Source organism: Muntiacus reevesi, chromosome 4, assembly GCF_963930625.1.
Source record: "Muntiacus reevesi chromosome 4, mMunRee1.1, whole genome shotgun sequence".
In the NCBI taxonomy this organism is placed as follows: domain Eukaryota; kingdom Metazoa; phylum Chordata; class Mammalia; order Artiodactyla; family Cervidae; genus Muntiacus; species Muntiacus reevesi.
The window spans coordinates 114159507-114182511 of NC_089252.1; the positions used below are offsets into that span (position 1 = coordinate 114159507).

The window sequence follows — 23005 nt, forward strand, 5'->3', positions numbered from 1 at the left end:
GACATTAATGTTAAAAACAAAAGGTAAAATTAAACAAACCAAGAACAATGAATAACCAGATCGTCTAGCTTAATGGTTAGAAGGGTGGATTTGTGTGTGTGTGTGTGTGTGTGTGTGTGAAATCTCCAAACTTCACTCCATACATATGTAAAATTAGGAAACTAATAGAACTATCTCATGGAACTATGCGAAATCCACCGAATGAGTGTTTTAACCGTCTCATTGCTGTTTATAAACTCACGTGAGAGAATTATTAGGAAGTCTATGTTTTGCTCTCTCCTGGCCACTAAGAGGCGCACTTCGGGAGAAGAAACGCGGGCGGAAATAACCTAAAAATTGGATTATCCTCCGGAGGGACGGCTTCAATTCCTGGCGGAAGTGAGTGACTCCTCACTAGGTCTTAGAAGCTCAAAAAGAATTTCAAATTTTTATGCGGCCCCAACTGAAGGCATGAAAAATTTTAGTGCTACTCCTAGATATTAATAACTAGGAAAACACAGGCAGCCTCGGCTTTTTTTCAGTATTATTTCTCTGACGTGTCTTTAGTATCTTTGAAGGGCTAAACGCCGGAAGTGCTTGCTTTTCTCTGTCAGGATGCGGAGTGACGTCCCATCAGCCCCCGCGCGGCCCCTTCCTCTCTCTTCCTCGGCGCTGCCCTACGGAGGTGGCAGCCATCTCTGACTCGGTGAGTGTTAATCGGTGGCCATCCGCGTCTCTGCGGTCTGCGTCTGTCCCCTTCGCCGCCTGTCGGGGAAGCTCGTCCTTCCGAGCAGTCGTCTGGGTGGGCATTGCCCTTCTTGGTTGGCTGGAGCGCGTACAGAATCCGAGCGAAGCGGCCCGGCGGGTGATGGAGGTTCGCTTCCCAGGGCCGCTTGTGCTCCAACGGAGGTCGCCTGGGGTCAGTCAGAGCTGCGGACAGCTTGTTTGAGCCCTGGGGGCGCAGGGCGCTGGTTGGGGCCAGACTATGCGGGGATCCTAGGGGGCTGTGAAGCGACTGGGATAGTTGCGGCCTGACTGCCCTAGCTCGAGTCCTCGGATCACCTCGCTTAGCCCTGTCTACTCACGTGTATTTGTCTATTGCCACTGTTCGGCGCTCCTCCTCCAATTTCTGGCCCTGGGGTTGCTGCTGTGACAGGACCGCCAAAAAAAAAATGCTGAGTGTAATTAACCGAAATTCTGATATCGGGTCAGGATCTCTGGGAATGTGAAACTGCGTCTTGACCTTCGAGGATCCCCCTTTGGCGGCATTCTTTCTTGGCTCTGACTGCAGGGTGACCCCCTAACCTCCCAGGATCGCATCTGGAGAATGGCTTGTATTCTGCCAGCTTCGGAGTCGGGAGGGAAAGCAAGTCTGGCAGAGGTACCCATTCCATTCCCAGTTTGCTCAGTATCTGGTGATTGGAAGACACTCTGCAACAAGAGCTCAAGCCTCCGGGGAGGGCGAGAAAGTCTCCTTCCAAGAAGTCATCTTTGACATGGTCTCTCGCCTCTTTCTTGAAGGCATCATGGCCGCCCTCAGACCCCTCGTGAAGCCTAAGATCGTCAAGAAGAGGACCAAGAAGTTCATTAGGCATCAGTCAGATCGATATGTCAAAATCAAGGTATGTGGCCCAGGATGGAAGTGTGTGTTGGGTGAAAAGAAAATAGATGGTTCCTAAACAGGCTGTTGGGTTTCTGAGCTTTGCTAGATGACTGGTCTCTGGCTGGTGGCAGGGCTCTCTAGAACCCCAGGTGTCCCTGCCTCACTGGCACTCGGGCTCTTGATGTATGTGTAAAGTTGACATTTAAATGACACGGGGCATGGGCCTGTTTTGAGGTATGTAGAGGCTTATACTAGTTACATCTCAGGTGCTTTTGTGACAATATGAGGGAGAGATTATACTTACTGCATAGGTGGGAAAACTTAGGTGCTGAGTGTGACGTTGAAAGCCAGGCTCCTCATCTTTACACACAGGCCCCTCACGGTTCATGGGTATGTAGTCTGCTTTTCCTTTGTTTGGAAGGCGTGTGAATGGGGGTGTGTGTTTGCGCTGGTCAAATGTAGGGGCTCCTGTGAAATCCTGTTACCCAAAGACAACTCGAGTTTGGCACATTTCCTTTTCATCTTGGCCCCCTTTTTTCTCCTGAAGGCAGAGTTGGTATCTTCACAGACACTAACCGTGTGTGTTTTTTTATTTCCAGCGGAACTGGCGGAAACCCAGAGGCATTGACAACAGGGTGCGCAGGAGATTCAAGGGCCAGATCTTGATGCCCAACATCGGCTACGGGAGCAACAAGAAAACCAAGCACATGCTCCCCAGCGGCTTCCGGAAGTTCCTGGTCCACAACGTCAAGGAGCTGGAGGTGCTGCTGATGTGCAATAAGTGAGTTGGGTCTCACCTCCGGGTTCAGGCGTCAGAGGCCAGCCTGTGGGATCGGCTTGGGCAGGCGGCTCTAGACCTTCCAGAATGCATTTGGAGGAGTCTTGTGTCCTCAGGAGCTTGGAGGATGCTTGTTGGGGACTCCAGAGTGTTTCCTTTGCTGGGGGGAGGGGGTGTCCTGAAAGTGCAGAGGCCTGGGACCTGAAAAGAGGTGATGGCTTTGCTTGGCACTGCGGCATCCTCTGGCAGTGCTTTCCAGAACATTACTTGTGTGGGGAGGAGGGGCAGGGATGAAACAGAGCCCAAGACCCAAGGGATTCTTAGTGCTGTGGCCACAGGACTCTTCAGAAGGCTGCAGGCGTGGAGGCGTTGCTGCCTCATTTGGGGCCCTGATGGGAAGTTGAGAAAGGAGAGGCCGCAGACAGAGGACAGCACGTGTTCTGAGGAATTTAGACACCTGGGGAGCTCTGTGTGTAAATGACCTGTGGTCTGTGTAGGGCAGTGGGATGGGAAAAGTTTTTTTCGTGGGGGGTGATTTAGACACAATTTTAATCTGGATTGGGGGAAACGGTATTTTTTGGTTAAGTGGAGGAGAGTTTGTTTTCCTCCACTACCCATAGTAATTCTGGGCACAAGTAATAAACAACTAGTATTCTCACTCACTGTTGAGTTTCTCTAAGTCAGGAATTTAGCCTATCATTAAAATACTGGAAGTATTTTGGAAAGGATGGGCTTAGGAATTAATGTTGGATGCCCAAACCGCACTGAGTTAGCAGGTTGGTAGAGAACTGTGACAGAATGGTGTAGTTTAATACCTTTTGTGTAGTAAAGATTGCACTGCATATGTTGCTGGTTGCCATAAAGATAAGTGTGTTTTTAATAGTACTTTGGTAGTTTGTTATCAATAGCCACAGAAATACTCTGAATCTAATTTAATTCACAAGTTCCATTTCTGGGCATTTATCTTTAAATAATTGAAACTAAGTTGATCATTGCAGTAACTGAACAACACATCACTGGTGAATGGTGGGGGCACAAGCACCAGGCGGAATGTTGTGCCTATATTAAAAACAGTGGTCATTTAAAAAAAAAAACCAAAAAAACCCCAGTGGTCATGTATGGAAGATGCCCAAGCAGAGAAAAAAGTATTTTAAATATGTGCGCTGTGATCGTGATTATTAAATACACATAGACGAGGAGCTGGGTGGTGGTGTTTTTTTTAAAGATGGAAAGTGTGACACAACTTAAGTCTCCTTTAAGATACTGGCATGAGTAGACTTTAAAACAAAGCAGTTCTGTCTGGATTGGTTTGTCTCTCACTGTGAAGCTATTTTCCTGCAGAGTTCTTAATTCTGCCGGCTGCCTTTAGAGTCTGCTGAAATTCGTCCAGGGTAGTGTGTCCGCTGTAATGGCTTCATAAGGCATTTCCTTGCTGAAATGCGCTCATGAGACCAATTTGCTGACAACCTGGGGTGGGATGTGACTGAAGGAATGGAATAGACCAGAACCTGGTGGTGAGTGCTCAGGAATTGTTGGGTCCTGTCATTCAGTGGGTGAGTCTCTAGACGTTGTTACTTTTCAACCTGAATTTTGTCTGCAGCAAACAAACAATGTTTATGGTCTGGCCCGGGGAGCCCTTGGCTTAAACAGACTCTTGGATTTTGGTTGTTGGTTGCTTTGCAGAAAGTTTACCTAAACTTTTAACTGGCAAGGCCAAGCTCCCTGAGACTGCCTTGAGCTGGGCAGGTTGGCCCAGAGGACTGAGGGAGAACCTTCAGAGGGCTGAGCCATCCTGGCCTGGCTGTGACTTGGGAATTCACTTCCACCTTGTGGCCTTCCTTGGTTTCCTTGTCTGTAAAATGGAGGTGCTGCCTGGGTCACAAGGCTGCTGGGAGGACTCAGTGAGAGGGGTCACTACCAGGGAACACTTAGGAGCTTGCTGCCTGCACCATGGAATCAGGCAAGTCTGCAGCCCCTGCCTCCAGTGCTGTGGCTCTGAAAGCAGAGGAACCAAAGCTCTTGCCTTCCCAGTGGAACACAATGTGCCTTCCAGGCAGGCCTCCTTACCCCCGTACTGATCGTCTCTTCCAGATCTTACTGCGCTGAGATTGCTCACAACGTCTCCTCCAAGAACCGCAAGGCCATTGTGGAAAGAGCAGCCCAGCTGGCCATCAGGATCACCAATCCCAATGCCAGACTGCGCAGCGAGGAAAATGAATAGACAGCTCGTGTGCACATTTTGTTTGTGGTAATAAAAGCATAAAACCCGACCATCTGGTGTCTCCCCCTTGGTTCTTACTCTTCAGTATGACAGCTTGCCAGATTGGTCTTCTGCCTGTTTGTGCTCTCTGGAACCTTATGTTTGGAAGGGGTGGTTTGTAAAGGACCTGTGATCCTTCGGCAGGGCACACACCTCAAGTGCTCAGACCCGGGTAGGTTCTGAGACCCAGATGGAGGGTCCTTGCACTTGAAGCAGGTAGTCATTTTTAGCCTCACTTTGTAAAGTTAGAATAGAAGTTACCCTGTGCGGTTCTTACAAACACTGAGGACAATCAGGTTCCCTTTTCAACCGTAGCCGTAGATCTCAGGTAACAATAGCTAGAATTCAGCTGTTCTATGACTTTTTATGAACCATTTTTCCAACACATGGTTTAAGCAGCACAGGTCACGTGGGACAGGGCATGTGGCACTCTGGCACAAGACTGGGTTTAAATCCCACAGTTCTAGTAGATGGATGTCTCAGATTGGGTCCTGTTCAAAACCTAATCTAACAAAATATATGTTGAGTAAATTACTGGTCATCTCATTCCTCTGAAAGACTTGGGAAGCATTCTGACGGTCTTAACTACTGAGGAAAGGAATTGTGCAGAGAAAATGATTCAGGATCTGTCCTTTATTGACCTGGGATGGCAGAAAATTGTTTGGCCTGACATTGACTGTTTCTGTGTCCTTGATACTAAAAAGTAAAGAGGACGGGTTCACAAACCATCCGGTGACACATTTGCCAATTTGCTACATGAGAGTCTGGGGATTAGAAAAAATTACATCTTATTTCCTACCCAACCCACCTGGCCTTGCAAAACTATAAAGCATTTTGGATTCTAAAGTGTGAAGAGCTCATAGAGGTATCTCGCTTTTCAGATGCCCAGCCAAAGCACTAATTTTTGGCAGATCAGAACAGGTGAAGTAGAGAAAGGAGAATGACGACGTCTGGGACAGTGGTGGGGAGGAAGGCCGGCCCTCTGCCTCCTATGAGCACGAGAGTATTTTATTTCTAAAGACTAAACACTGAGCAGGGACCCCCGGCTGGAGGGAGCCAGGCTAACCTGTGTGAAATCACATCCATTTTCACGGGAGGCCTGGAAGGACTACCACACCCCCTCTGAATGACTGTCCTGAGTTAAAAGGGCCAACTGTTGGCAGCTCTGGCAGAGCCTGTGAGTTGGGGTCCCTGGAGAAGGTGCTGGAAGCCCCGAGCAGGAGCTGGAGGGCCCCCAGGGAGATGGAGAAAGGGCAGGAGTAGAGGCCTGCGGTGGTAGGAGGCTGAGGCTCTGGCTTTGACTCTGGTGGGCCTCCTTGCGAGCTGGGGTCCCCAGGGGCTGGGTGCTAGCTGAGTTCCATGGAGTCTGTGCTGGGAGTCGAAACAGAATCCTTCTGGATGCTTTCAAAGAGGGCAGCCAGTTCGGGATTGGATCTGATTTGAGATGAGAAGTCAGCCATGATGGGGCTCTTGCCCACTTCCGGGATGGTCAGCAGGGCGGCCACTGCCCTCATGGCCGAGCGCTTCAGTTCATCTTGCTTCTCAAACTCTTGTTTCACGGAACCAGCTTTGACCTAAAGTGGAAACGATGAGCTGGTCACCTATCACCTTGCCCAGCTCATGCCCCATCTACTAGCTTTATTTACGTGCTTAAAGTAGGCTCTTGGCACCGCTCAACTTGATGGATGGCTTGTTCTGACAGCCTGCTAGCTGACCCCTTCCCCCCACTCAAGTGCAACCCATTCTGCTTACCAGCCCAAAGTTGGCTCGCCTGCCTTCTGTTGCTTATCCCCACCTCACCCACCTATTAGGGAATCTTGGGAATTTCCTTACTGTTTATGGAATCAAGTCCAGGTTCCTGATCTGCTCTCTGGACACTCCATGACTCAACCCAGACAATACTCAGGCTCTTCCTGGTAGAGGTTAAGAGCCTGGCATTGGGGCTGGGCAGTGCTGGATTCAAATGGCTCTGCCCTTTTCTTGGTTAATTCAAACCCTTCCAAAACCCAAATTAGTTCCTGCACTTGGCAGGCATTTATTGGGTCCCCTGGGTGTGACAGGCTCTGTTCTGTCAGCTTTCCGTGAGCCTTCTGCTCCAGATCCTCCCGGGACCATGAGGCACTCCAGGGTAACTGCCTGATAGCTAGCAATCAACCAGCGATTTCTATCTAAGTGTCTGACTCAGTTTCCCCATTAGGATGGGAGAGGAGGGAGTCCACCATATTCAGTATCACATGCCTGGTGGTACCTGCACAAGGCCTGACACTCAGGACATGTTTAATAAAGACAGCCAGGTTTGAATACCAGCTTTACTGTAGCCTTAGTCAGTAACCTCTCTGAGCCTCTGTTCTGTGTATGTAATGGTAAGAATAAGACAGTGATAATGACCGAATAGTGTTTCATATACCACCTGTATCTCAGGAGGTTCTCAGTAAATGGTAACCATGAACCGTCTGCAGGGGACCCAGCAGGTACACCCAGGGCTGGGCAGGGGGCTTACCTTGGCAGTGCAGGTGGCCCTGAGGGGCTCGATGAGCCGGTCCACCCTCTGCAGGACGGGCACAGGACACAGGGTAGCCAGTCGGGCGAGCATGATGAAGGTCAGCATCTGGCCAGGGGAAGGAGACAGTTCTTGGTGAAACAGCCCAGGACCGAAAGGAGCAGGCCCTGGGGGAGAGCAGAGGTCTGCACCCGGCCCCCGGAACTCAAGTCCAAAGTAGCAGCGGCCTGCCTGTCCATTGATCTCTACTGGTACTCACCAAATACTGGCTGACCAAGGAATGTTTTCGTGCATTTGCCCAGCAAACACTGAGATTTACAACACTGGCTGTTAAGTGTGTGGAACTTTTGGGTGATTACCATTCCATTTATTCATTTTTATGTTTGCTGCTGCTGCTAAGTAGCTTCAGTCGTGTCCGACTCTTGTGCGGCCCCATAGACGGCAGCCCACCAGGCTCCCCCGTCCCTGGGATTCTCCAGGCAAGAATACTGGAGTGGGTTGCCATTTCCCTCTCCAATGCATGAAAGTGAAAAGTGAAAGGGAAGTCGCTCAGTCGTGTCCGAGTCTTCGCGACCCCATGGACTGTAGCCCACCGGGCTCCTCTGTCCATGGGATTTTCCAGGCAAGAGTACTGGAGTGGGGTGCCATTGCCTTCTTAGTTTATATTGTCTAAACAAGCACAATTAATGACTTGATTATTTTACATTGGTTTTTCATTATAAAAGGGATTTATGCTCATTGTATATATATTTAAAAGCTCCACGAGGACAGGTGAAACCTGTCTCCCCCACAGGTAATAAAATGGCCCAAACTTCTGCAACTCACTCTCCACCTGACCGGGGGTCTGGGCCACCTTCCACGCCAGCACACAGATCCCATGCCAACAGTGTCAGGATCCCGTGACAGGAGGGACCCTGTGCGCTGAGCCAGCTCCCCATGAGCAGACATTTTGGTGGCTGCCAGCATCTCCCAACTCCCAGAAAGCTGTGGAGAACCACCTCTCGCCTAAAGCTCTTGGAACGTGTGTTTAGGAGTTCAAGTCCACGGAGTCAGTTCACGGAGTGAATTCCACATTTTGAAATGTGCTTAGGGCTTCCCTGGTGGCTCGGTGGTAAAGAATCCGCCTGCCAATGCAGGAGATGTGGGTTCATTCCCTGGTGTGGGAGGAGCCACAGAGCAAGTAAGCCCGGGAGCCACAACCACCGAGCCTGTGTTCTAGAGGCCCGGAGCTATAAGTACCCTGCACGCTGTGCTCCACAACACGAGAAGTCACCGCAATGAGAAGCCCACGCGCTGCAACTAGAAAGTAGCCTCTGCACGCCCTAACTAGAGAAAAGCTCCTGAAGCAACGAAGACCCAGGACAGCCACAAATGAATCAAGAAATAAATGCATACAATGTTTCTAAGTTCTACATTTTTGTAGTTCTGGCCAAACCGACCTCCCAAGGCCTTGTCCACTCCCACCAAAGGTGTGAGAACTGGGTTCTTTTTCTTACTGGAAAAGAACAAAGCGGGGGACTTCCCTGGTGGTCCAGTGGTTAAGACTTGGCCTTCCAGGGCAGGGAGGGGCGGGTGGCGGGGCATGGATTTGATCCCTGGCCAGGGAACTAAGATCCCACACGCCATACTGTGCAGCCAAAAAGACAGAACAACGCGACTACTTTCGTGGGGGTGCCTGGGGCGGGTGTGGGGGACAAACAGGCAGTGTGCCCGGCGGGGGCTCCTCCTACCCGGATATCGTAGTGGTCCTTCAGGCCGTCCTCCAGGTGGTTCAGGAACTCGCAGACGTCCAGCTGGCCCAAGCAGCTCTCCAGCAGTGAGTACATGCACTCGAAGGCCGCCTTCCGCACGTCCAGCCCATCATCCACCGTGTGCTTAAAGGGCCCCATCTCCACCTGCAGGAGGAAGGGAGGAAGACGGGCTAGGGGCTGTGACCCCAGGCACGGAAGACACCTCCCCAAGCTCCTGCTGTGCACCCCTCCCTCATTCAGCACTGTGTCCTGTCCCCAAATCACGCCTCAGACTCTCCAGTCTCCACGCTTGTGCTCAGCTGGCGATGCCTTTTGATAATGATAATAGTAATTCAAATGACATGATAATCCACTGAACAAGCATGCTCTGCCAGGCACTGTGCTGACTGCTGGACTGATGACACCTGACCAAATCATCACAAGAGTCCCAGGAAGACAGTGTTACTATAAACTCCGTTTAATATATGAGGAAACTAAGGCTCAGAAATGTTAACTAACTTGCCCAAGGAGACGAGCCCAAGTTAGCAAGTGGTTTAATCAGAATTAAAAACCCAGGTCTCTTCGACATTGTTACAACCACAAGGGTTTGCTTGTAGTGGTAAACTCCTACTCACCCCTCAAAGCCCACTTCAGATGCCTTCTCTGGGGGAACTTTCCTAACCTCTCTAAACAGAATTGTATCTTCCTCTGAGATGCTAGGTGGTTCAGACCTTCTCTTTGTATCATGCAAAGACTTGGCTATTAAGTCACTTTAACTCTGTGCCTCTTACATCCTAACTTCACCACGTGGGCTCTAAGTAAGTTCAATAATCAGGAGGCCATTAGCAAACTGGTGGCTTGTCTGGGCCAGCTGAGTCCCGGCACCCAGGCACAGGGCTGGTATCCCTCGAACACCTGCTGAATGTCAAGTGATCACAAGAGTTGCCCACATTTATTGAGCGCCGCCTGTGTGCCAGGAGCAGTTCTGAGCACCTGCAAGATTTAGCTCATTAAATCGTCTCAACAACCCTACAATGTGGACACCATTATGTCTTTCCTTTTGCCCGTTTGGAGAAACTGAGGCTAAGAGAGGACTGGGGCTGCCCCGGCCAGGCTCACACCGCCAGGAAACACAGGGGCAGACTGGGCCCCGTGAGCCCGCGCTTGCTCTGATGATCCTGACCCTAAGCCTCTCCCCAGCCCCAGCAGTCCGGTCTGAGCGCTCCTGGCTATGTTCTCCCCGGCTTCACCTCTCGGATGAGGTCGCGGCGGATCTTCGTCTCCTGGTAGAGGAAGGGCAGGATGTCGTCCAGCAGGTCGCGGACCAGAGAGGGCTTGTTGTGCACGGCAGAGTTGAAGAAAGCCAGTGTGGCCCGGCGCACGTTCAGGTCCGGGTCCTGCAGGCTCTCCATGAATTCTCCTGTCAGCAAGATCAGAAGCCGGGGTGAGGGGCGGCACAGCCACAGCCAAACACCAGCTGTCCCCACCCCACCTCGCTCATCTGGTTAACGGGGCCACTCAGACCGGCCTGGACCAGTATGGATGTGTTCTGAGCATCTACTTTGCACAACAAAGTCCAGATAAGAAAGTGGACTTGTGTGTGGCCTGGGTTTAAATCTAGGCTTGACCATGAGGTTATTGTGGGACCTTGGGCCGCCTCAACGTCCTCATCTGTAAAATGGGGGTAACAACTGTAGGACTGGTTTCAGCATTTAAAACATGATAACGTTGCACTCAATATGCCAGCAAATTTGGAGAACTCAGCAGTGGCCACAGGATTGGAAAAGGTCAGTTTTCATTGCAATCCCTAAGAAAGGCAATCCCAAAGAATGCTCAAACTACCGCATAATTGCACTCATCTCACACGCTAGTAAAGTGATGCTCAAAATTCTCCAAGCCAGGCTTCAGCAATATGTGAACTGAGAACTTCCAGATGTTAAAGCTGGTTTTAGAAAAGCAGAGGAAACAGAGACCAAATTGCCAATATCTGCTGGATCATCGAAAAAGCAAGAGCATTCCAGAAAAACATCTATTTCTGCTTTATTGACTACGCCAAAGCCTTCGACTGTGTGGATCACAAAAAACTGGAAAATTCTGAAAGAGATGGGAATACCAGACCACCTGACCTGCCTCTTGAGAAACCTGTATGCAGGTCAGGAAGCAACAGTTAGAACTGGACATGGAACAACAGACTGGTTCCAAATAGGAAAAGGAGTATGTCAAGGCTGTGTATTGTCACCCTGCTTATTTAACTTACATGCAGAGTACATCATGAGAAACACTGGGCCGGAGGAAGCACAAGCTGGAATCAAGATTGCCGGGAGAAATATCAATAATCTCAGATATGCAGATGACACCACCCTTATGGCAGAAAGTGAAGAGGAACCAAAAAGCCTCTTGATGAAAGAAGAGAGTGAAAAAGTTGGCTTAAAGCTTAACATTCAGAAAACTAAGATCATGGCATCTGGTCCCATCACCTCATGGGAAATAGATGGGGAGACAGTGGAAACAGTGTCAGACTTTATTTTTTTGGGCTCCAAAATCACTGCAGATGGTGATTACAGCCATGAAATTAAAAGACGCTTACTATTTGGAAGGCAAGTTATGACCAACCTAGACAGCATATTAAAAAGCAGAGACATTACTTTGCCAACAAAGGTCCGTCTAGTCAAAGCTATGGTTTTTCCATAGCCCTGTATGGATGTGAGAGTTGGACTGTGAAGAAAGCTGAGTGCCGAAAAATTAATGCTTTTGAACTGTGGTGTTGGAGAAGACTCTTGAGAGTCCCTTGGACTGCAAGGAGATCCAACTGGTCCATCCTAAAGGAAATCAGTCCTGGGTGTTCATTGGAAGGACTGATGCTAAAGCTGAAACTCCAGTACTGTGGCCACCTCATGCGAAGAGTTGACTCATTGGAAAAGACCCTGATGCTGAAAGGGATTGGGGGCAGGAGGAGAAGGGGGCGGCTGAGGATGAGATGGCTGGATGGCATCACCGACTCAATGGGTATGAGTTTGAGTAAACTTTGGGAGCTGGTGATGGACAGGGAGGCCTGGCGTGCTGCGATTCATGGGATCGCAAAGAGTCGGACACGACTGAGCGACTGAACTGAACTGAATGTCTAAAAAGCACATGGCAGAACTCCAAGTGAGGACTCTCTAAACGCTCCCTTGATTTTATTTCAGATGAGCATCCTGAAGATCAGAGAGGCAAAGAGACTTACACAGAGTCACATAGCATTTCTCTGAGCATACATCTTTTTGTGTAGGTTAGACTTTTTAAAGACTACGTTCATGTTTTATATAGTCAATAAAAAAATAAAATCAAGAATGAGAGGGGTCCCTAAAAAAAACCATAACTGTATTTCAAATGATATAAGTACCCAGGTTATGAAGGAGAACAACTCATGTAAGTAACTTCCAAAGTTCTGTGACAAGATGCCCCTCAGGCTAAAGATGAAAGAATTATAAACGAACACTGATTTTTCACAGATAAGGGTTAGCAATTCTCATGACTACCTTCTGTGTACTCCAGGATTAAGTGAATAAATATCCTGTGGAAAACAGAAGCTGGCATTCTCCCGTAACAGAAGGGTACATGGAAAGGGAGACGGCAAGCATGAACCCTGTGGTGCTAGACTAGAATAGGAGGTAACCCATGCATATAGGGGTTACTGTGTAATACACATAATAAGTTCCATCCGCCACTAACAGGAATCAGGGCTTCTTGGAGAAATAGTTGATTCCAGGGACAAGACAGGAAAGGTTAAAGATGGGTCTGGAGCATCTTATTGTGCAAAAGATAAGGATATGTGAAAAGAATGACAGAAGCATGTCAACAGAACATAGGAAACATAGGAGCTTGAAAGGCTCCCACTGGCTAAGTGTGAGACAGTCTTGGGAATCTAAATAAAAGACAGTAATAGATTATAATCCACTGAGTGAAATACAAATCCCTGAGTCTATAATGATATGAACAAATCAGTGAATAAATGGGGGAAAACAAAAAGTTATTCCTGAGAATAAAATGCAAACTAATAAATATGGAAGGAATGCTGAAATTAGAAAGTTGTTATTTAGTTGTCATAACTGTCAGTAATCATTTATTCAGGCAAGAAACCACAATGCATGCAAAATGTAGTGTGCAAAAATTTGATGAGGAAGAAGATATTTCAATAGGTAGACGAGCTAAAGACATTTCTCCGAGGAAGGCGTACAGATGGCCAAAAAGCACCTGAAAACATGCTCCACGTCACTAACAATTAGAGAAATGCAAATCAAAAGTACAATGAGCTATCACCTAACACCGGTCAGAATGGCCATCATCAAAAAATCTACAAACAATAAATGCTGGAAAGGATAAGGTGAACCTCCCACACTGCTGGGGGGAATATGAATTGGTATAGCTGCTATGGAAAACAGTATGGAGGTTCCCTTAAAAACTAGAAACAGAACTATTCATACCAAATGATCCAGCAATCCCACTCCTGGGCATGTAACTGCAGAATACTCTAATTTGAAAAGATACATGCATCCCCATGTTCACTGCAGCACTATCTACACCAGTTAAGACATGGAATCAACCAACATGTCCATCAACGGGGAGTGGATAAAGATGTGGTACATGTACATATTGGACTATTGCGTGCATGTGCGACCCCACAGACTGCAGCCAGCCAGGCTCCTCTGAACATGGGATTCTCCAGGCAAGAATACTGGGGTGGGTTGCCATGCCCTTCTCCAGGGGATCTTCCCGACTCAGGGATCAAACCCGCGTCACTTACAGCTAACCTGCATTGGCAGGTGGGCTCTCTACTGCTAGTACCACCTGGGAAGCCCATATTGGGCTATTACTCAGCCATAAAAAAGAATGAAATCATGCCACTGGCAGCAATATGGATGGATTGACAGACTGTCACACTGAGGGAGTTAAGTCATATAAAGACAAATATAATCTCTCTCATATGTGGAATCTAGTTTTTAAAAGTGATACAAATAAACTTATTTACAAAACAGAAACAGACCTGTAGATGTTGAAAACAAACATGGTTACCAAGAAGGAAGAGGGAGAGGAATAAACGGGGAGATTGATTGACATATACGCACTACTGTACATAAAATAGAAAACTATTAAGAAGCTGCTGAATAGCATAGGGAACTTTACTCAATACTCTGTAATGACCTATATGGAAAAAAAAATCTAAGAAAAAAGAGTGGATTTATGTATATGTATAACTGATTCACTTCACTGTACATCCAAAAGTAACACAACACTGTAAATCAACTACACTCCAATAAAATATTTTTTTAAAAAAAGGAAGAAAAATCAAGAGCAAGAACAGGGTGGAGAGGACCGAAGGGGGCAGAGGGAGGGGGTGCTCACCGATGAAGGTCTTCAGGAGGGGATCGATGGGGTGGGGCTGATCGGAGATGAGGTACTTAACTGCTGTGATGACGGTGCAGCGGGTGTGTGGCCGACCTGCAGGACGGGAGGGGTGGCATTGGCGGGGGCACGGCGGGTCCCGGATACCCCCGGGCTGGGGGATGCCGAGCTTCCCCTCACCTCCGTGGGAGACGGGATCGGAACCTCTTCCCACACAACCCCACACATCCATCTTCGAGGAAGTCAATTACCACTTTCCTTGGCAGCCTGCAATCCTCCTGAATTCCGGCTGCAGCTGAGACAGTACAACTGCCGGTTCTCAAGCAGCCACCCCGAGGACACGAATCAAGAACGAGAACCCAAGACGGGGCTCAACCTGAAAAAAGACCTCTGCCCAGGCCTTGGAGCTGCGTTCTATTTTTCAGATATTTTCTTACATATATGATCTCAATTAATCCTAGTCATTGGTTGATAACAATATTAGTTAAAATGATTTCAAAAATTATTGTTAATCTCCACTTTACAGATGTGGAAGAGAGACCAGAAAGGTTAAAATCAGATCAAAGATCACACAGCAAGTCCAGAATTCACCAGCTGCTTCTGAGCTCTCTCTGGGCCGCCCTGTAACCTGCATTCTCCAAGGCGAGAGCAGTTGTGCTTCAGAAGGGCTAAGATTGTTTAATTTTGCTTTTCTGCTCGTTTTCTGAATAAAGAAGCTGCAGAAATGGAAGGAAATACACTTCCCATCAGGGTGGAGGAAATTAATTGGCCATCTCTTTCTCCTCTCCACCTCCCACCCCTCTAGCGCATAGCACTGAATGGGTTAACGCTGTTTCCACCCACAGACTTTAGTTCAAGACAAAGTTTACAAGTTGATGCATGGGTATGAGGGAATGAGTTACGGACTTGAGACTTGCAGCTTTTTTCCTCTTTCTCTTTCCACTCTGACTGGCTCCTAAGAAGATTCAGGGTAGCTGGTGAAGATAATACACGTAGAATAGGATTAAGTGAATTAAGAAAAATGAGGCCAAGGGCAAAGTGAGATGGAGACCAGAGTGAGGGGCGTGCAGAGAGAGGCAGTCCCATGAACTTGCTGGTACCAGGCGGCTGATCTGGCTCGAAGCGTCCCACAGCCGGCAGTAAAAAGGAAATGTGGCCGGTTAGCTGGTTCAACAGTGGGCGTGAGGCCCAAGCAAATCTGAGTTATGAAAAGGCAGGGCTCAGACTTCCCTGGTGGTCCAGTGGTTAAAAACCCACCGTGCAATGCAGGGCAGATGGGTTCAATCCCTGGTCCGGGAAGACCCCGCGTGCCGAGAAGCAACTAAGCCCCACTGCAACTAGTGAAAGCCCGTGCACTCCAACAAACACCCAGTATGGCCAAAAATAAATACATTTTTTTTTAAGAAAGGAAAGAAATTGCCCCGCATCCCGAGACCCTCGCCTCCCAAGGTTTCTTATGAAGAGCCCTGTGGGTGTAACGGGCGATGTCCTCAACGTGCTCGTCCTGTCCACACAGCAGCGAGGGCCAGGGCTGCCACCCAGTAAGGGCCTAACTGGAACCACTGACACAGCAACGACAGCAGATACTAACAGTACGTATTAGGTACCACCCACCAGACCAAGCACTCTGCCTGCCTTATGTCAAGTAACCCACCACTGACCATGCGGAGACCAGCACACCAGCTCTGGGCCCAGAGGCCTTTCATTCCCAGGGGCTTTGATCTGCCCCAGAGCCCACCGTCCACCTGCTTGCCTTCTTCTTCCATGAGGTGCAGAACATCCTAACGCGCTCTGACCCCATGACATGACACCTGCCCTCCTGACCCCGTCCCTGGCCCTCTCCAGGCCACGGGGCCTGGCATCCACTCCGAGTCCACATTTACACTTGCTCCTGGTCCACGCCAGTCCAAATGAGCTGCATTCTGCACCCTGCCGTCTCTGGCCCCTCAGAGAACCGCCTTTACCAACCTTCGCCCGGGGCATGTGGCCGCTGACAACACCCAGTGGCATCTTGAGACGTTAACTTGTTGGAAGGACACGTCAAGGATTGTGTCCCCTCCGTCCCAGAGGGTCCCCCTGAGTCTCAGGAAACACTGTTTTTAATGGCTCCTCTGCACTGAGTCTTATCAACACCATGACGCTCAGACCCCCATCACCTGCACGAGCTCACCCGGTGTGGACCTCTCGGGCGCACTGCCCACTTCCGATCTGGGCTGCCTTTGCCCATCCCCAGGCCCCTACCTGCAGCGAGTTGCTTCCGGAACCGGGGCAGGAGGAAGGGAGGGTTTACGAGGACGAGCTTCCCGATGCACTCGGCCACCACCCCCCGGGTGCCCTCTTCGGCGCCCTCACAGCGCTGGAACAGCAGGGCCCAGATGTCCTCGGCGTAGGGCTTCAGGCTGTCGGGCTGGGCGGCCCCCAGGGCCTCCCGCAGCGAGTGCAGCAGCAGGTACTGCCTCCGGGGCTCGGCCTCCATCTGCCCCAGCAGGAAGGGCAGGAAGTCGGGCAGGTTCCCCGCGCCCACGCGGCCCAGCGCGTAGGAGGCGGCCGCCCTCACGTCCTCACTGGGTGAGCCCAGGGCTTCCAGGAGCACCGCCTTCAGCTCCCGCTGTGGGCCCGGACCGGCCACCTGGCCCACCTCGGCCAGCGACAGGAACGCCAGGACCTTGACCCCGGGGCTCGAGCTGGGCGACCTGGCATCGCCGACCAGGCGGTTGGCCGTGCCCGCCGCCTCCTGGGGACAGGCCGCAGCGAGGGCCGCCACGCAGCGGGCCAGCGAGTGGAACACCTGCTTGTGCAGGCCGGGCCCACCGTCCGCCGCCTGCTCGTACACGGGCGCTGTGAGCAGGCCGATGAGCTTGGCATAGTCCACGCATGGTGGCCGGGTCCCCACCAGGGCCTGCAGGAAGCCTTCGGTGGCCGCCAGCACCCCGGCCGGCAGCAGGGGCGAGCGCAGCAACCGCAGCAGCTCGGCCAGCACGGGGCCGCTGACCTCAGCCATGGAGGCCGGCTGGGCACGGGTCACAGTAGCAAGGAAGTCCACGGCCAACTGGGCCACGTGCATGTCACTCTCGCTGACCAGGGCGGGCAGCTCGGCCAGCACGGCCCGCACGGCAGACGGCGGGAGACCGGGACCCTGGCTCTGGGCCAGCGCGGCCAGGGCCGCCAGCGTGGCCAGCCGCAGCGCTCGCTGGTTCTTGCGCAGGAAGGAGGCCAGGATGGGCAGTGCCTCGGCCAGGATGGGCTGCAGGTTGATCCGCAGCGGGGACGTGGCCACCAGCGTCAGGGCCTTGACAGCCGAGAGCCGTGTGATTTCGTTCCGCAAGCGGTCCAGGAGGAGCAAGAGCGATGGCTCCAGGTCGTCCCCGAGTCGGTCGCCCAGGTGACCCACGAGGTGGCCCATGCAGGAGATGGCCCGCTCCTTCACCTCCTGGTCCAGGTCGGTGGCCCGAAGCCGGGCCAGGGTGGCCGCAGACATCTCTCCAACGTAGGGCTCGGGGTCCAGCTTCCGAGGCGCATCTAGTGGCCACAGTGCCCTCACCAGCTCCTGGAGCACCAGCAGGGCCTCTGCTGCAATCTTGTAGAAAGGGTCGGCCACGCAGGCCATCACGGGTGGCAGGAGAGTGGGCAGGTGGGGCTGGAAGGCCTCAGCCGGCTCTGTGCCCAGCAGCCCCTGCAGGAAGGCCAGGGCGTCCATCCGGATGGTGGAGGAGCTGGAGCGGTCCGCCAGCGAGAAGACGATGCCTGTGGGGTGGGTGCCCAGGTTACCAGGACACGCACCCTGACCCAACTCAGCCCTCCCTGGATGCAGGGGTGGAGGACCCGCAGGCGTCTGAGCTGGACCCAGGCACCTGGGCCCTTACGCAGCAGCAGGTTCTGAGAGGTCAGGGCTCGGCCGGGGCCAGGGCTGAGGAAACAGGCCAGGAAACTTACACAAAAACAGGACAGAGGGCCTGCACCCCAGCCCTGGACTCACTGCTGGCAGTGGGGAGTCGCTGTAGGTTGTTGAACGGTGGTACCAGCAGGGAGCGAGGGCTGGGGGCTGGGTTCGGGGAGAAGCCCGGAAGAGCAGACCCCAGGTTCCAGGGCACCCTACCTGCTACCAGCACGGGCATGTGCTCCGCCAGGCTGCCCGGGAGGACGCCCGCCAGCTCGGTGAGGAGGCTGAAGCAGCCCTGGCGGGCCCTGGCACTCCGGTCCTTCAGCTGCCGCTGCAGGGCCTTCATCACAAGAGGCACCTGTGGGCAAGTCGGGGGCGAGGAGAAGGCCAGTGACCACCCAGGAATCCACACACCCCACCCACTGCTGGGGGGTTCTGCCCAGGCAGCTGACAAGGAGGGACCCCCAGCATGTGGAGGGGATCCTTCCACGCTGAGCTCCCCATCACTCACTCTGCGCCAGACACCTCACTCCACACTCGCCCTCTAGGACTCGCGCCCACCTGACACCTGGGAAACAGGCACAGAGCTGAAGTGAGCAGCTCCAGGTCACTAGACTGGGGGCCCCTCTCGCTTCCCCAGCTGGATTCCCTCCCTGATGAGCTCCCCCACTCCCGAGGTTCGGATCCCAGGGAAGCAATGACTCCCAGATCTACATCTGATACCAGACTTGTGTGCTACCCGCCCGCCTGACATCTCAACTCGGGCATCCAACGAGGACTTTGAAGAGAATAAATGTCCAGAACAGAACTCCACTCGTTCCCCGCTCCACCATCTCGGGGACTGTACTTCATGCTCTAGCCAGAGCCCAGAAGTCACATGACATCTCCCAGTCCCTCGCCTTCCACATTCATCTGCAAACCCAAAAAACTATGTCTCGGGGCTTCCCTGATGATCCAGTGCCTAAGACTCTGTGCCCCCAGTGCAGGGGGCCCAGGGTTCAATCCCTGGTCAGGGAACTAGATCCCACATGCTGCAACTAAGGGTTGCCACAACTAAAGATTCTGCATGCCACAACTAAGACCCAGTGGAGCCAAATAAATACCTAAGTAAATATTTTTTTAAAAAAGGAAAAAAAAGCTACCTCTCAAGTCCAACCTCCTGCCTTTCACCTACACGGCTGCAGTGGCCTCCAGCCCATCACAATCCATTTCCCACAGACAGCCAGAGTGAACCTTTTCAAATGTGAATGGGATACCATAATCCCCCTCCTGTGGCTTCTACCCTCTTAGAATAAAACTGAACCCCCTTCCTATGGCCTGGAATCCTACTTGTGCCACTGGCTATCTGCCCGAGACTGTGCGGTCCAGGCACTTCATACAAGGCCAGGCACACAGCAGGTGCTCAGTGAAGAGGTGGGGGGCAGTGGGAGGGCTGTGAGGTGGGGGGCGAGGGGGAGGGGCAGGCAGGCACACCTGTCCTCGCAGCATCTGGAGGTTGCTGCTGGTCTGGGTGGGCTCCTCCATGACCTCCAGCCACCCCTTTGGGGGCCGCGTCTGCCGCAGCAGCACGATGTAAGCCCCAAACACGTCGGCCTTGACGTTCTCCTCGCGCTCCTTGAAGCGGTGGATGAGCGCGGGCGCCAGGGCGCAGTGGAAGTCAGGCAGCAGGTCAGGCCGAGAGTCGATCAGGGCTGCCAGGCACTTGGCCGCTGCCCGGCGCACCTTCCAGCTCATGTCGTCGTCATCGCTGTATTCCTCCTCACTCTCTAGGGCAGAAATCAGGACACCCGTGGAGGCCTGTGCACCGAGGCGGGGAGCCGCCAGCCCCACCCAGCTGGTCTTCCAGGACAGAGGGGTGAGAAGTGAGGGGGCAGTGAGGAGGGCTCGGGTGGGACTTCCCCTTTCCATGTAGCCCGCCAGGCTCCTCCGTCCATGGAACTCTCCAGGCAAGAATACTGGAGTGGGTTGCCATTCCCTTCTCCAGGGGATCTTCCCGACCCAGGGATTGAACCTGGGTCTCCTGCACTGCAGCCAGATTCTTTACCATCTGAGCCACCCGGGAAGCCTCCATGATCACTACTGGTAACTATTAAGAAGTTGCTGCTTAGTCACTAAGTTGTGTCCAACTCTCTGTGCCCGCCAGGCTCCTCTGTCCACGGGGATTTTCAGGCAAGAATACTGGAGTGGGTGGCCATTTCCTTCTCCAGGTTAATGAGGACCTGCTGTGTGCTGGGGATGGCGCCAGACAGGGAACTAGCTGGAGGTAAACCAGGGTCCCCCCATCTGCCTTCAGACCCTTGACTGTTGTGACTGCATCCAGGAAAAACTGACTCCCAAGTGAGGATTTAGGAAATCCATTTGGGGCACAAGATCTGTCCTTTGGTTGTAGGACTGGCTGTGTGATGTTTTATTTACTCGGCTTTCAGAAGGGAGGCAACAGTTCCCCCTGCCCTGGGTAGGGTCCTGATTCTGGCTTCCAAGCAGTACTACCGATGAGAGAAGCTGTGTTTATGTGGCTCTTCGCTCTCCAAGCTCTGCTCAGAGGCCAGAACTCAAGTCTTCACCACCCCTCAGGAATGAAGGTGTCTTGAGGCTCTTCTGTAGATACGAGTAAGGCTCAGAGAGGGTGAGAGATTCTCCTGAGGACACACAGCTAGAAGCAGCAGAGCTGAGGCTGCTCTGTAAGGCCCACCCGTACACATGGGGGAGACATATATGAGGCTCAGGGGAGGACGGTCCTACCTAGGGACACCCGCAGCCACAGGCTCAAAGACCAGCGTGTGCCTACTCACTCTGCTCTGTAGAGAACTCAGACTCTCAGAGCGCTGCATCTGGACAAGCCATGGTGGGCCAGGGGGATGGTCCCCCAGATGTGCCTTGTCAGCTCAGCAGATGGTCCCCCTGACGGCCCCTTGTTTGTTATCTCCACCCCTCATCCCTTGTCACCCATGAAGAAACACCCAGAGTTCCTAGATACTAACAAGAAAATGTCCAATCTCCTTGGCCTGAGACTTGAGGCCCCTACATGCTGTCCAATCTCATCTCCTACCACTGCATCTCGCTCCGAGTACCCCACCAGGACCTAAGTCTCTAGCCTCCATCAGTGCCTCCAGGGTCCAGGGGCATCCCCCTGAGTGACAGACAGGACCACAGGCACAGAAGGAAAGAAGCTATTGAGTCCATTCCCCACCCAGGCATCTCTCCCTGTTAGTGCCAATCAATCCATCATCAGAGCTTCACATTGCTGGGGTAAAGCAATGGCTCTTGGACGCCATAATTCAAAGGATACAGAGGGACTTCCCTGGGGGTCCGGTGGCTAAGAATCCACCTAGCAATGCAGGGGATGCAGGTTCGATCCTTGGTCAGGGAACTTAGATCCCATGACTTGGAGCAACTAAGCCCAAGCACTGCAACTGAACCCACGTGCTCTGGAACCAGCACACTGCAATGAAAGATCCCGCGAGACACAGAAAAGATCCCACGTGTGGCAACTAAGACGATGTAGCCAAATAAAATTTTTTTTAAAAAGGGTACAGAGATGGCAGCATGAGATGGGGGAGTCTGGCAGACATGGCTCCAAGTCCCAGCTATGCCACTTCCTCGCTGTGTGATCTCAGGCAAATCTCTAAGTCTCAGTTTTCTTGTCAGAAATATGGGCATGATAATAAATATCAGGTTTTCCAGGTTCATCGTAAGGAACATGAAACAAGAGGGCGCTTTGGACATCAGGAGATGCTCAATAAACAACAGCTATCACAACTTGCTCGTGATCTGTGCAGTCAGAGAGTGTGGGAACGACAGAGGATTTAGATTTCCAAGGGCGGGACTGGAGCCCCAGGAAGAGCTGGGATCAGGATGGGAGACACCAAACGTGGCCCCTGTCTTTGGCTGGGGGACTCATGGGGAGGCTGAATCTGTTCCCACCCACCAGCCCAAGGACAAGCTGGCTGCCCACCTTGCTCGCTGAACTCACTGTCCTCGGTCTCCATCTGCTCCTCGTCCTCGTCACTGTCGTAGTTATAGTTGGGGTCATGCTTTACATACTGAAGGCAGAGGCTGGTCACGTTGGGCACGTGAGGGCCCATTTCCTTGGGGCACCTGTGGGTGGGGTGGGGGAGGCTCTGCTGGACCCAGGCCTGACAGGGTGGGGGGTGAAGCCCAGGGGTAAGCCCCAAGATCTGACTGCTTTGAGGCCAGCATCTTGTGCCCACTCCATCCCTACCAACTTCTCAAAGAAACCCCAGGGCCCCCATTTCTAGGACCCCCGCTGCACCTACTTTCTCAGTAAGGCCTCAAAGGCCTGAAGGCAGGACTCCCGAAGTTCGTCATCATCCAGGTTGCAGAACTCCTCCACCAGGGGCACCAGGCGGTCCAGGTGGGCCCCTGCGGGGCCAGATGGGTCACTGAGGCAAGGCCAGCCCATCTCCCGGGCTCCCCCAGCCACAGCAATCAGCCTGTGCCTGTCCCTGCCGCTTTGGCCACTGCAAACTGTAACTCAGAGGCTTCAGCAGAAGTGGGCTGTAGCCCCGACTCAGCCCCATCTAAGCTATGGGACCTTGTTAAACCCAACCCTTGTTTAACCTCAGATCACTCATCTTCACAGTAGGGATAACAACACCCACCAGGCAGAGAGTTTGTCAAGATTATCAATAAAATGCAAATAAAGATGTGCCTGGCACAGAACAGGCGCTCGATAAGTGGCAGCTGTTGTCAAAACTATTATTCATGTTCTTGATTATTTCCTGTGCTAGGCTGTAGCCCTGGGTGAGGAAAGTGAGGAGACAGGCACTGCCCTTATAGACCAGGCTACAGGGGCCCCCTGCCTGGTCCCTGGGCTTCAGAAGGAACTCCAGCTAAGCCCTTCTCCAGCTACACCCTTCCCTACTTTCCTGC

General features: G+C 52.1%; 2 protein-coding genes and 1 non-coding gene across 3 annotated transcripts in view; 2 read left to right on the forward strand and 1 right to left on the reverse strand.

Moving 5' to 3' along the window:
• Positions 1–618: 618 nt before the first annotated feature.
• RPL32 (ribosomal protein L32) lies at positions 619–4630 on the forward strand. Its single transcript, XM_065933946.1, has 4 exons — positions 619–685; positions 1501–1601; positions 2182–2363; positions 4452–4630. The coding sequence occupies exons 2-4, from the start codon at positions 1506–1508 to the stop codon at positions 4579–4581; spliced, it is 408 nt and encodes a 135-aa protein (XP_065790018.1). The 5' UTR covers positions 619–685; positions 1501–1505; the 3' UTR covers positions 4582–4630.
• Positions 1282–1421, forward strand: LOC136168106 (small nucleolar RNA SNORA7). The gene has a single exon (XR_010663258.1). It is a non-coding gene; the product is annotated as a small nucleolar RNA SNORA7 (small nucleolar RNA).
• A 608-nt stretch (positions 4631–5238) lies between the features above and the next one.
• CAND2 (cullin associated and neddylation dissociated 2 (putative)) overlaps positions 5239–23005 on the reverse strand; it is a 29885-nt gene continuing 12118 nt past the window's right edge. Inside the window, exons 6-15 of the mRNA XM_065933945.1 lie at positions 22390–22495; positions 22068–22210; positions 19586–19878; positions 18329–18470; positions 16474–17976; positions 14233–14328; positions 10101–10270; positions 8851–9015; positions 7121–7228; positions 5239–6194 (exon numbers count right to left, since the gene is read on the reverse strand). Of these exons, the coding sequence (XP_065790017.1) occupies positions 5967–6194; positions 7121–7228; positions 8851–9015; positions 10101–10270; positions 14233–14328; positions 16474–17976; positions 18329–18470; positions 19586–19878; positions 22068–22210; positions 22390–22495 (2954 nt within the window). The 3' untranslated portion in view covers positions 5239–5966. The remainder of the gene's footprint in view (positions 6195–7120; positions 7229–8850; positions 9016–10100; positions 10271–14232; positions 14329–16473; positions 17977–18328; positions 18471–19585; positions 19879–22067; positions 22211–22389; positions 22496–23005) is intronic.